General features: G+C 35.4%; 1 protein-coding gene across 1 annotated transcript; it reads left to right on the top strand.

The window, feature by feature from the left end:
• Positions 1 to 4,429: 4,429 nt before the first annotated feature.
• On the top strand, positions 4,430 to 5,491 carry LOC140816573 (uncharacterized). Its single transcript, XM_073175924.1, has 2 exons — positions 4,430 to 4,861; positions 5,106 to 5,491. The coding sequence occupies exons 1-2, from the start codon at positions 4,445 to 4,447 to the stop codon at positions 5,133 to 5,135; spliced, it is 447 nt and encodes a 148-aa protein (XP_073032025.1). The 5' UTR covers positions 4,430 to 4,444; the 3' UTR covers positions 5,136 to 5,491.
• Positions 5,492 to 14,196: the final 8,705 nt, after the last annotated feature.

The following is a 14,196-nucleotide window of genomic DNA, read 5'->3' as shown; positions in this document are numbered from 1 at the left end:
GAATATAGGAATCTTGTTGAATGAAGACATAGTGAGCGATTTGAGTATATATAATCTTTGAAAGGATATGACTCGCTCTGATACCACTTGAAAAGATCGGTGAATCGGGTGAAGAGTGTTTAGAAGGGGGGTTTGAATAAACACTGCTCAATTAAAATTATTCTTCGACAAACTGATTTCAGTTGTATTACAAACTGAATCTAAATATCCCTTCGGTCAATAACAATCAGTTAAACTAAATAAACAGTTGCGGAAAACTAACTGACTGAAAGATATAATATCTAACTGAAAATGATAACTGAAAGTAATAACACCACAATTTGTTTCTGGATGTTCGGAGACTTGAATAACTCCTACGTCTCCCCTTCTATCACGAAGATAGGATATTCACTAAAAGACATTGATCAAATACAAAAAGGTGTACTGACCCAATTCAGTTTGGACTTATCACTTTGCCAATACTGAAACTCTTAGTATACAACACTTTTACAGATCGTAACTGATCTTAGCACAACTTAGAAAATTTATCAATCGATTACAAAGTGCTATATAAGCTCAAGAGCGTAGTCTAGAATACTACTGATATAACTGATAAGCGTGAGCTTGATTTCTGTATGTAAGTGGATATTTTTGCAGCGTAACAGCAAGTAAGATAAGAAAACTGAGAGTCGGGTGTTCTTCAGCTGCTGTCTTCGACTATTTATAGGCTTCCCTCTCAACGGTCACATTAAAGATATTTGAATATTCTAACCGTTGATTGCCACGTCGATATATTCTGACAATCGTACGCTGTTCATTCTGAAATGCGGCGAGCCACTATCAGTTGCAGATAGCTGTACTATTTGTCGGTTGTCGCTTTCAACTGATGATATGTACAGCTGAGAGATCAGCTGGTAAAGATCAGTTGACGATGGAATAGACTTCAGTTGTAGCGATCAGTTGACTGATGACGTGTTCAGTTACGTCGATCAGTTAGTCAAATTCAGTTGCTGGATTCAGTTGGTAAATCTTTTGTCAAACGCCGGAATTTCGTTTCCAACATTCCAAATTTTTTTTAAAAAGCATTCCCAGACGTAAAATCGAGCCAAATCCAAAACTTAAACGATTCCATTTAAAACTTGGACCGGGGCTCTGGTTTTAACCTGAATCTAACCGAAACTTAACCACAACTTTCCCAAATTTTTTCCATACCTTAAAAACATCTAAAAGTCCTAAAAACCTCAAAACCAGACCTTTAGACACTTGAATAAAACCCTGAACAGCTGCTGGAAATTTCAGCAAGCCATCGCCCAACTCTAGCCGTGACCCTAGCATGCTTCTAACTACTTCATGCTTAAACCGAATCGAACCAAACCCGAACCAGGCCCTAGACCTGACCCTTAGACATAACTTAAGACCATGATGCACCCCTTTCAAAATCAAAACTAACGCCTGAGCCCCAAAGCAAGCAAGAGTCGTGACTAGCCTAACCTGTCCCCCATTGATGCAGCTGGTTGCTTCCTAGTCCAGCCCCCTTCCCTAGCCAACCTAGACCTGAACCAACACCACCAGACCCTCATAAGACCTTAAGGAACGACCCAAGACACTACCCCACACCCTGGCCCCGTCCAGCAACCGCCCCAAACCCCACAGCGCTCTACGTAAGCCCAATTGCACAACCGCAACTTTCTTTGTTCAGACTCTTAGCTGCCGCTCCAGGCCATGAACCACCATAAAGAGACTCATCCTAGGACCTTTAGAGTTAGATAATGGTGTTTAAGTGACATAATTACGCACTAATGAGTTCTTAATAAAAATTAAATGGAGTAAAAGGGTTTTGAGCCCATTAAGTAATAAAATAAATTCATTTAGTCCAATAACACTCCCGAAAAATATTTCGTTTAGGTACGTTTTTTGTAAATATTGCCTACACCCTCAAAAAGTCACCCGACTCGCTAAAATTTGCGTACCAGTTAAAAATATGACCCGATGAGTAAAAATACCCAACCAATGTCCATTTTCGAAAATCACACTTAATTGCACTATATATTAAATACTTATTTAATAAAAATATTTTTCCTAAATATCCCGATCTTCGTTTCTCGTTTGAGCGCGAAATACAACTTAAAGTCCTAATGCATGAAACTTTAAATAATCATGAACTAAACCACATATCCATACAATAATCATGCAATAAAATTACTAAACATGTAATCAATAAACTCTTGATCGCATGCAGTAATGTTACGTAGTTCGAATTCCCTAAACCTTACAATTTCTCTTCCTTTATAAAGAATTTCGTCCTCGAAATTCAAACGTACAGAATAGCTCCGGATAACGACTTTTTATCTCAGTTTCGGTCTCAGTCTGCCAAGTGACTTCCTTCTCGGAATGAATCAGCTACCCTAGTTTGACTACGTACAAAACATTCAACAATTTGAAACTTTGCATTTATATGAACAAGAGATTTAATAGATTTTGATTTCAAAACATTAAACAAATGTTATTAATCGGCGACCTTTTCATCATAATAGTTATTGATTTCATCATTAAGTGTATTTATTTATTAATTTACTCACCCAAATCCAAAATTTACACCTTCATTAAATCGTGCAACTATTTTACTTTCACAATTATTTTCTGTACTTGCTCTTGTGATTTTTATGGAAAGTATGTCATGTTAGCGCCGGTTTTCCTAACCTTGTGACGGTGGGTAAAATTGCGACGGCTACAAAACAATAGCTATAATTAGCGACGGTGTAATAAACCGTCGCATAATCTAGAAACCGTCGCCGTTTTGATCGGCGACAGATTATTGGCAGTCGCTGATAGCGACGGTTTAACCTAAACCGTCGCTAATAGCGATGGTTTGTTCTTTACCGTCGCAAAGTTTCTATATATCCTCGGTCCATTTTTCTACTCACCGCTTCCCTTTCTTTGATGCATATTTTCTCTCTTCCGATTTTAGTTTCGAGTTGAGGTAAGTTTTTTAGCTTCAATTTGTGGTAAATTTTTTGGTGTTGATTAAGATCATAAATTTTGTTAGATTGTAATGCAGATCGATTTCCAGCTGATTTTTTTTGCTCGTGCAGTGTTTTTCTACAATCACATTGTAAGTTTGTTGTCAATAAATACTTAATTTAGTTTGTTTTTATTGCATGTTATTTAGAATGGTGAATATCATTTTAGAAAGTATTTATTTATTTAATTAAAATATGATAAATTTGTTTTGAAATATGAATAATTTAAGCTTCTAGTTATAACGTGTTGCACATTAGAAAAATTCATTACAAAAAATCAATTTTTATTTAGTCTAATTATGATTATTTTTCTAAAATATATAATGAATAAATCGAATTTCTAAATAAAATTCAATATATTTACATTCGAATCTATTAGTTTTCTTTATCATATAGTTATAATATTTTCAATATTTTATTGATTTTTTTGTTTAACAAAATTCTTTCTATTTAATTTGATAATATTATTATTATGGTTAATTTTAAAATTTGTAACATTAATAATAATAATAATAATAATAATAGTATTATTATTTATTTAAATAATAAAATACAATATATTTATAAAATTATTAAATATTATTATTATGGTTAATTTTAAAATTTGTAACATTAATAATAATAATAATAGTATTATTTAAATAATAAAATACAATATATTTATAAAATTATTAAAAAAATATAAAATTAAATGATAAATCTGAGGAGTAGGGGTTTCAACACAGTCCCAGTCTTGTTATGTAAATTATATATGCCTGCATATTTATCTCAATCTTATATTTACACTCTTTAACATTCAAACAAAAACTTGTATGAAACGGTCTCACGTGTCGTATTTGTGAGACAAATATCTTATAAAAAAATATTACTTTTTATACTAAGAATATTATTTTTTATAGTGAATATCAATATTACTTTTTATAGTGAATATCAAAAGAGTTGATACGTCTAACAGATTAGAATCTGTGAGACGGTCTCATGTCAGACTCGCTCAACATTAAAATTACATATACCTTGTACCTCACATCATCTTTCAATTTCTCATTCAATGCGTTTTTAAGAAATAGTTTTATTTTTAATATGTCTAAGTAAAAAGTCAACAAAAAATTAAAATAAAAGCAAACAGAAAATTAAAAATTCAAATCATAAAAAAATATTTTGGCTTTGTTGTATATATGATTTTAATTTTAAAATAAATTAATTAAAACATATTATTTCGAAACTTAACATTCTCAACAAAGTAAGGTAGAAAAGATACAAACAAAATTATGGGTGTGTATATGTATGTTTTTTTAGATAAACGAATGTCATTTAAATTTGATACAAATTTAAAAAGATGCACATGTGATTTTCGAAATTAGTTGAATTTTTTTTTTTAGTTTTTGATAAATTTCTGGGAAAGTATATATAATTAACCGTTTTATTTAATTAAAAAACCCAAACAAATGTTCTCGGCTCAGTGCCTCTGGACGAGAACCTTGCTTAACCTTTGGAGAGAGAAGAGAATGTTGAAATTTTTGTCGAAGGTGAGGATCGAGTTTAACGCACTGGACCCACGCATAGCATCGTGCATGGAGTTCTTAGCTCAGTGCAATGCTCGCAAGGCCAAAGAATCGAACCCAAGTTGCCAGGTCCAGGTCAAGCGTCGCACCGACGATTTCCCGCCCAAGATTACAGTTACTTTCGTCAACGGCGTCGAGGAGACCTTCGAAGCTACCTCCACTCCAGCGCAAAAAATCCGCAACCTGATTCTCGAGAAGGGCCAGTTTCTCGAGACTGAGCAGATGTTTCGCGAAGCTGGTGAGAAATGGCCTGTCGTTATCCCCGAAGAAGAGATCAGTCAACCGTTTACTGGAATTAAGGTAATGGGATACTTGTTCTTGTCTGCTGATTTTTTTTTATTAGATGATTTGCGTTGGTTTGGAGCGGGATCGGAAATACGTTGTGGTTGATATGATTTTGATGGACAATTTGGTGAGCACGTGGTGTGCGACCCTTTCTTGGATAATTTTTGTTTTTTTTAGCACAAATCAATAATTTTATGCTAAGTGTGACATGGCCGTGGAAAATTAATCTCTTTTCTCGTTTCTTTTTCCAAATTTGCAGCCAAGAAAAGCAGAAGAGAAGCAGCAATAACCCATTCAGCATTAATTTTCTGGACTTTCAATCGACTACTTAATTAGCAAGAGATTCGGAGAATGCATAAAGATTTGCAATTTCAAGGTTTTACTCCTTTGAGTTCGCACTTACTATCTAAAGAATAAAGCTTTCATTTTTTTTCCTTTCCTATCATGGGCAGATTACTGGAGTATTACAGTTTGATCTTCATTTGGTACGTATTTTCGAAATAATATTATCTGGTTGGAGTATTCATATTTCACATGGATTCTTTCTTTCTTTCTTTTTTCTTGCTTATTGATCTTAATGAATTGTATTCAGAAGTTTGTTCCAATGACCAAAGCAATTAAGAATGTTATGATTGATGTGATGTTAATCTTGTTCACCTTTCAACTCTGATTTAGTGAATTTCTAACGAAACGAGTACTTGTAAGTATAATAACACAACATAGGTATCTCGATCTGATATTCATGTCAATGTTGGATGATTATTTTTGGTTCGATATTTATTCATAGTTCTTCTCTCTCGACTGCGTGAGGATTCAACATCATTTCCATCATCATCTTCTCCGGTGAATCTTCCCAGTTAGAAGCATGAATGTGGGTCAGCCCAAAGCTATATCATGACAGGGTTGTCTTGCCATCAGTGTTCCCATATTGTACAAACAATGATACATGAGCGATATTTTCGCACTTTCTTCTTCTCGGTCGCACAAACTAGAAGCATGAATCATTTGCGAGAAATTCCATGTCAATAAAAACAATTAAACATAACAATTGTTTCGAGTCAAAATTATCTTTCAGACAGTCGTGTTCGGCAGTCCGGTTCATCAGACATGATCCAAGAACAATCCATTTGGGTTTCATTTGACAAAAATAATGCAGTTGTTTTAAGTCAAAATTATCCAATCACACAAGTCTAATCTGTCATCAATTATGTTAATCAGCCTGTCTTAACCTTCCCATTTAGTTACTCTACCATTGTCAAGCTAACATCTTGTTAATTAGCTTCGAATAGTTAATTAGGTACTTGAAGAATTCCAATAACTAAACTGCAGGTTAGATTATCTGATCAAGTCCGCATATTATGGAATTCGTCAACTTTTTTTGGGCATCTTTAATACTTATTGTTATAGGTAATATATACAGGTAAAGATAATGGCATACTAGCTAGTTGGGACCAATATTTCCATAACAATGAATCGAGTTTGTTTGCATCCAATTATAACAGAAATAATTCATTCGCGTATAATTTTGAAGTACAAATATAATCTCCTCTTAAGGTACAATAACAAGAAAAGGCGATGCATAGAAATCGTAAAAATGTCGAGACATTTATGTGTTTTGGTGTGAAGTACCGAAGGCAAAGTCGAATCCTATGTAAAAACATGATCCTAGTGGACTAAAGCTGTATCGAACTTGTGGGTTGTAGGGTCCCTAAAACAATTATAATTATACATATTCCCTCCAAATCATATCCCTCTTTTATGCTAATCAAAGCCCTTTTCCACAAAGATTGAAAGTTTCCATGTCGCTAAAATTTGCGTACCAATTAAAAATATGATCCAACGAGTAAAAATACTCAACCAAAATCCATTTTCGAAAATCACACTTAATTACATCATATATTAAATAATTATTTCATAAAAATATTTTTCCGAAATATCCTCGGTCTTCGTTCCTCGTTCGAGCGCGAAATACAACACAAAGTCCTAATGCATGAAACTTTAAATAAATCATGAATTAAACCACATATCCATGTAATAATCATACAATAAAATAATTAAACACGTAATTTGTAAAACCATATATTGCATGCAGTCGGGTTACGTAGTTCGAATTTCCTAGACCTTACAATACCTCATCCCTTATAAAGAATTTCGTCTTCAATATTAAAACGTCCCGAATAGCTCCGGGTAACGACTCTTTATCTCGGTCTCAGTCTCCCAAGTGGCCTCCTCCTCGACGTCAGCTGCAGTGGCTCATAATTATCATCAGTTGAGTCCAGTCTGAGTCAGCTGGACCAGTTGGGCAGCACATAGATCTTTTCCAAGGCAGCTAGCTGTTCTTCTGACAAAGAGACTTAAGATCGTTGCAGCATTTCAAGCAGTCAAGGCAACCAGTTGTTGGTATATCCAGTTCTGTCATGCATAAACTGACTTACATTTGATGTTGTTTAAAATGTGCTATTGTAGTAGAAATTTCCCTTATAATTGATGATGTACTTAAATGTATAATACAAGGGAGATATATTTGATTAAATAAACATGATGTTTATCCAGTTGTGTCTCTATGTGATTGAAGTGATATATTCAAGATTTCTTGTCTAAACTGTTTGAATGATTAAATGCAATTAAATTTTGGCGTAGATAATAATTTTTAAAGAGGAGTTTTTTTCAAAAAAAATTCAGTTCTTACGGAAGAGTTTTCTTACCCTCGAACTGAAAATGTTTTACCAGTTATTAAGAGGGAGTTTTCTTACCCTCGAACTGAAAATGTTTTAAAACTCGTTTATTTTTAATTCAGCTTTTGATTTGCAATCTTTTTTTTTAGACTCAACAATTCAACTGACTCATCAGTTTTGTTGTATTTGGGATCAGTTTTCTCAGCTTTGGCTTTTTCAAAAGAGCGAGCAAGTTTGTGATACTCATTCATCATGTCATGCAAAATGACAATGAGTTCTTATTGTGTAAAATCAGTAGAGCTGGAGTCAAATACCTGTTCACTTGTTGACTTCAGTTATGCATCATTTGCCATTAAGCAGTCAACTTCTTCTTCATCATCACTAGAGCTACTCGAGCTCTCTGATTCTGAATTTTCACTGTCAGTCTCTGTCCATTTTGATTTGATTTCTTCAGCTAGCAGGACTTCATGTTTCTTCTTGAATGATCTTTTATCATTCCCATCTCTTTTTTTGTATTCAACTGATTTATTCCCTTTTTCAGTTGAATGTCTACTGTCCTTATTGGTTGTAGACAGTCAGCAATAAAGTGTCCTTGCTTTCCACAGTTGAAGCAAGAGTTTGGTTATTTCTTAGAATTGTTATAATGTCGTTGGAATGAACCTTGGTTTCTTCTCATGAATTTACCAAATTTCTTCACAAATAATGACATGGCATCATTGTTTAGCTGATCTGTAGTTTTCTCAGTTGAACCAGTTAGTTCCAGTTTGTGAGCACTGAGAGCAGTTGTAGCTGCTGGTGTATAAGGTTCTCTTTCTTTTGTCTGCAGCTAGAACTCATAAGATTTGAAATCAGCAAATAAGTCATGTAGTTCAACCTTATTCAGGTCCTTTGACTCTCTTATAGCCATGGTCTTGACATCTCATTCCTTGGGAAGACCTCGATCCACCTTCAGTGCAACTTCTTTGTTGGAATACACTTTTTCAAGTGCATTCAGTTCATTTACAATGCCGTTGACTCTTTCATCGTACTCGTTCATAGACTCTTCAGTTTTCATTTTAATATTATCAAACTTTTGAACAACAACTGAGAGTTTATTTTCTTTTGTCTGTTCATTGCCCTCGCATAGCTGTATCAATTTCTCCAAAATCTCTTGTGCTGTTATGCACATCTTTATTTTACTGAAAGTGATTTTATCCAACGTCTGTATAGAATACCTTTGGCCACATTATCTAAAAGGGCTTTTCTTTTATCTTCTGATGTCCATTCTTCACGTGGTTTGTCGATGCAGTGTGGTGCACCATCAGTTATGGCAACATCAGTATTTGCTTTCACTATTCTCATTGGCAACTTCTGCCTCATTTGCATGCATCACATAGGACCTGCCAATCATGGGGCCCCTGCTCTTAGGGCAATCATCTGCCTTGTAGCCCTCTTCTTTGCATAAGAAGCATTTGAAAGTACCGCACATACACTTTTCGTAGTGTAATTGTTGCAATGCTTGCACAGGTGTCCCTCCTCCGACTTAAGAGGCCCTGACGCCCGTGGTGGTCACTGCTGTCCAAGCCTCATAAACTGTCCCTAGTGATTCTGCTACCCCTAATTCCTCGGTGGCCCTGTGAACTGCTTTTTCTGTGGCTGAGCGCTACACTGGGTCTAATGCCTCTTCCGCTGCACCTCAAAATCAATGTCCCTCAGAGCCTGCTCCGCCTGAAACGCACAAGCAGTGGCCTCGTCATAGCTCGCCGGTCTCATCAGCATAACATCCTGGCGCAAGGTGGGTCTCAGGCCATCCATGAAATTCCTCAGCTTCTGAATGGAATCTCTCACAATAAGGGACACAAAGTGACAACCCCTGTCAAACTTCCTGATAAATTCGGCCACCGACGAATCCCCCTATCAGAGACTCGTAAACTACCTCGTCAGGCGGCCTTGAAAACTAAATTCAGGAGTTTGACAAAATATGAATCAACCGAAAATACGAACCAACTGATCGAGTAAACTGAACTCAGCAGCTGAATCCATGCAACTGAAAATTCAGTTATTCTCCTCACCAGTAACTGAAACACGTCAACCGACAAAGAGACATAAAAGACTGCAACTGAATGTGGAACGACGCACTTTAATCAATACAGCTTGGAACAACTGATCACCCAATTGATACACGAAAGTACATTCAACAACTGGACCTAATAACTGAAATCAACTGACTGATCAGTTGGAAACTGATCAGTTGATATATTCAGCCGTATGCTAAACACCTTTCAACTGAACATGTCTCGGGAAAGAACAATCAACCGTCAAGAGACATAGAAGATTGCAACGCCGCACTTCAATCAATACAGCTTTAAACAACGCATTTCGGCTAAAGCAATTAAGACGCCGCATCACAATAAATTAAGCAAACAATGTCCAATGAATAATTAAGAAGAAATAAACGGATACAAAGATTCAAATTCATCTCAAGTTACCGTTGGAGAAAAGGAGCCTATAAATATGACAGAAGAACAGCTGAAGAAAAAAAGTCAACACAATTCAAAAACTTGTTGTCACTCTGTCAAAATCTTAGCTCACTCTTGCTTGATTTATTCGTAGCAGTCAAGGCTACAATTTGAGCTCATTATCAAGTTGTAATAATCGTTGAAATTTGATAGTGTTGAGATCAGTTACGCACTGAGAACATTCTGTTAAAATAAGAATTTCAGTTTTGGCAGTGTTAAGTCCAAACTGAAGTGGGTCAGTACAATTCTTGTATTTGATCAAAGTATTTTAGTGGATATCCTATCCCTAAGATAGAGGGGGTGACGTAGGAGTAATTGAAATCTCCGAACATCCAGAAACAACCCTTGCGTATTTTTATTTTTTTATTCTATCTTTCAGTCAGTTACTTTCCGCAACTGATTCAGTTTAACTGATTGACATTGACCAACAAGATTCCGAGAATCAGTTTGTCACCAAACTGAACTCAAAATTCGAAAAGATCAGTTTTAATTGTGAGTGTTTATTCAACTCTCCCTTCTAAACACTCTTGATACGTTAATCGATCCTATCAAGTGGTATCAGAGCGGGTGAATCTTGTTCTTGAATACTTTGGATCTATAAACTTGCTAGCATGACTTCATTCAACAAAATTCCTATGTTCTCCAGAGAAGAATTTGATGATTGGAAAATCAGAATGCAGGCTCATTTAGCTGCACAAGATGATGACATGTGGTATGTCATAACTGATGGACCCATGAAGATTCTAAAAGCAAATACAACAGTTGCCATAACAGAAGGGGCACCACAAAGAATAGAAAAGCCCAGAGATGAATGGACAACTGAAGACAAAAGAAAACAAATCTTGACAATGTGGCTAAAGACATTCTGTACAAAACGCTGGACAAAGTAACTTTCAGCAAAATAAATATGTGTAAAACAACCAAAGAAATTTGGGAAAAGCTGATCCAGTTGTGTGAAGGAAATGATCAAACCAAAGATAATAAACTCTCTGTTGCTGTTCAAAGGTTTGATAACATCAAAATGAAAGCAGGAGAATCAATGCACGAGTATGATGAAAGAGTAAGCAGTGTCATCAATGAGTTAAATGCACTTGGAAAATTGTATACCAACAAAGAAATTGCACTAAAAATAATGAGAGGTCTTCCCAATGAATGGGATGTCAAGATCATGGCAATGAGGGAGTCCAAAGATCTGAATCAAATCGAACTTCATGATATGTTTGCTGATATAAAGGCCTATGAATTTGAGCTGCAGACCAGAGAAGGAGAACCATCTACCTCTGCAGTCACAACTGCTCTAGCTGCTGTCAGAACTGAACCAACCAGTTCAGTTGAAAAATCTGCTGATCAGTTGAGCAATGATGCTATGTAATTGTTCATCAAAAAATTTGGAAGGTTCATGAGAAAGAATCAAGGGAACTTCCAGAATCCATACCAAAGGAACAATTCCAAAGATGAACCAAATTCCTGCTATAACTGTGGAAAATCAGGTCACTTTATTGCTGATTGTCCTAAACCCAAGAAGGACAGTCAAGGCTCAACTGATAGAAGAAAGAAATCATATGAAAACAAAAGAAGACCCAAGGAAGATAAGAAAGTCTTCAGAAAGAAACGTGAAGTACTCTTAGCTGAAGAAAACAAATCCAAATGGGCAGAAACTGACAGTGAGGAGTCAGAACCAGAAAGCTCATGCAACTCCAGTGATGATGAGGAAGTAAAGTGTTTGATGGCTAATGATGCAGAAGAAGAGTCATCTAGCCAACAGGTATTTGATTTCAGTTCAATTGATTTTACACGAGAAGAACTCATTCTAACACTACATGACATGGTAAATGAGTATCAAAAGCTTGCATCATCATTTGAAAAATTCAAAGCAAAGCAAGCTGATCCCACAGACAATAAAACCAAAACTGATGAATCAGTTGATGGGTTGAGTCTAAAAAGGGAGATTGCTGAGTTAAAAGCAGAGAGAAATAAAAATCAGTCACTAATCCTGAAGTTGATGCTTGAAAACTCAAAACAGACTGAGCTCATTCAGTCTTGGAACAAGTCATCAACTGCACTAAGTGATATGCAGAATTCACAAAAATCAGTTTCTGATAAAACTGGTTTAGGGTTCAATACTCAAGGAGAAGTGTATCCAAATGATACTCAACCAAAGCCAAAAATAGACAAAGAAAAATACATTAACTTTGTCAAAGCAACAGTGGTACAAGAACAAATTGTGTCCAGTAAACTGATTGAGCAAACTACTAAAAATATGAGTAAGGCTAGAAGATATGGGATTGGTTATAGAAAAAAAATTTCAACTGTTTCACAAAGTCAGTCATCAAAAAGGTTTCACAAGAACTATTCAAATAGCTATTTCAATTATATAACTGCAAGCCAGTTCAAAAGAGATATAGACTGAACAATTAGTTGAATAAAGCCAAATCACATATTGCATCATTTGTACACTACACACCAAGCACACAAAAGCCGAGAAAAACCATTTGGAATATAGCTACTGGAAAGTCTGTTAGATTAATCTAAGTATGGGTTCCTAAGGGACTAATCAGTTCAGGACCCAAATAAATATGGGTACCAAGTTATATTATGTGTGTGATTGCAGGTAACAGGTACAAACAAGAACTCAATATGGTATTAGGACAGTGGATGTTCGCGGCATATGACAGGAGATGCAAGTGTGCTATCTCAACTGATCAAATACAGTGGTCAAAACATCAGTTTCGGGGACAATTCAAAAGGTAGAACTGTGGGTAAGGGTAAGCTTATCCATGTTAACTTTACTTTTAAAGATGGACTATTAGTAGAAAACCTGAAATATAACTTGATTAGCATCAGTCAGTTATGCGACAATGGATTCTCAGTACAATTTGACATAAATTCATGTTCAGTCAACACTTCAACTGATAAAGTCATACTAAATGGCAAATGTTGTGGAAACACATATAAAGTCAGTTGGAATGATCAAACTTATACACCAGTTTGTTTTATTGCTTCCAAATCATCTAAAAACTGGTTGTGGCACAAGAGACTAAGTCATCTAAACTTTAAATCCATTGCCTATCTGAGTAAACATGAACTTGTAACTGGTTTGCCCAAAATAGAATTTTCAAAAGAAAAACTTTGCTCAGCATGTCAGTTTGGAAAACAAGTTAAATCTTCTTTTAAAAACAAAGGCTGTAAATCTTCATCCCGATGCTTAGAACTATTGCACATGGATCTCTTCGGTCCTATACCAGTCATGAGTTTAGGGGGAATGAAATACACCTTGGTGATTGTTGATGATTTTTCAAGATTTACTTGGGTTATCTTTCTCAAATCAAAAGACCAAACTGCTGCACAACTGATCAAGCTTTTCAAAAGACTTTTAAATGAAAAATCAGTTGGAATTGATCGAATCAGATCTGATCGAGGAACTGAATTCATCAATCAAACTCTTTCAAATTTTCTAGAAAATGCTGGAATCAAGCATGAGCTCTCAGCAGCCAGAACTCCTCAGCAAAATGGTGTAGCTGAGAGAAGAAATCGGACCCTTAAAGAAGCTGCTAGAACGATGCTTGCTGATTCTGGTATTTCTCAAAGATTTTGGGCAGAAGCAGTAAACACTGCGTGTTACACTCAGAACATATCAATGATTAATAAAAATCATATGAAAACACCATATGAGATCTGGCATGGAAGAAAAAGTATAATTACTTATTTCAAAATATTCGGCTGCAGATGTTTTATCCTTGATAATGGTAAAAATTATTTAAAAGCGTTTGATGCTAAATCTTCAGAAGGAATATTTCTTGGATATTCATCAGTTAGTATAGCTTATAGAGTCTTCAACAAGAAAACCTTAAATGTTGAAGAATCTGCTCATGTTGATTTCGATGAAACTGAACTAACTGATAAGCCAACTGATCAAGTTGAGCTAGTTGATCGATTTACAGATATCAGTTTGGAGGACGATGGTGAAAAAGACAATCATATTAATCAAAGCAATCTTCAAACACCCGAACCAGAAGTGTCAGATCAATCAGCTGAACTAAAAGCCATTTCTAATGACCAGTTGATAGAGCAAACTGATGACATTCAGTTACCAACTGAAGAAATTGTTGATACAAAAAATACTGAGTACAAATAGAGAATATCATATCCACCTGAATTGGTAATAGGAAATCAATCT

Source organism: Primulina eburnea, chromosome 16, assembly GCF_022965805.1.
Source record: "Primulina eburnea isolate SZY01 chromosome 16, ASM2296580v1, whole genome shotgun sequence".
NCBI lineage: Eukaryota > Viridiplantae > Streptophyta > Magnoliopsida > Lamiales > Gesneriaceae > Primulina > Primulina eburnea.
Note: the sequence above shows the minus strand (reverse complement) of the source record. Positions and strands in the feature narration are given on the sequence as shown.

What these genes read in the sequence shown, in the direction of transcription:
- LOC140816573 (XM_073175924.1), top strand. Translation starts at nt 4,445, where the DNA reads ATGTTCTCGGCTCAGTGCCTCTGGACGAGAACCTTGCTTAACCTTTGG. An exon ending in AACCGTTTACTGGAATTAAG is followed by an intron (nt 4,862 to 5,105) that starts GTAATGGGATAC and finishes CCAAATTTGCAG; the next exon opens with CCAAGAAAAGCAGAAGAGAA.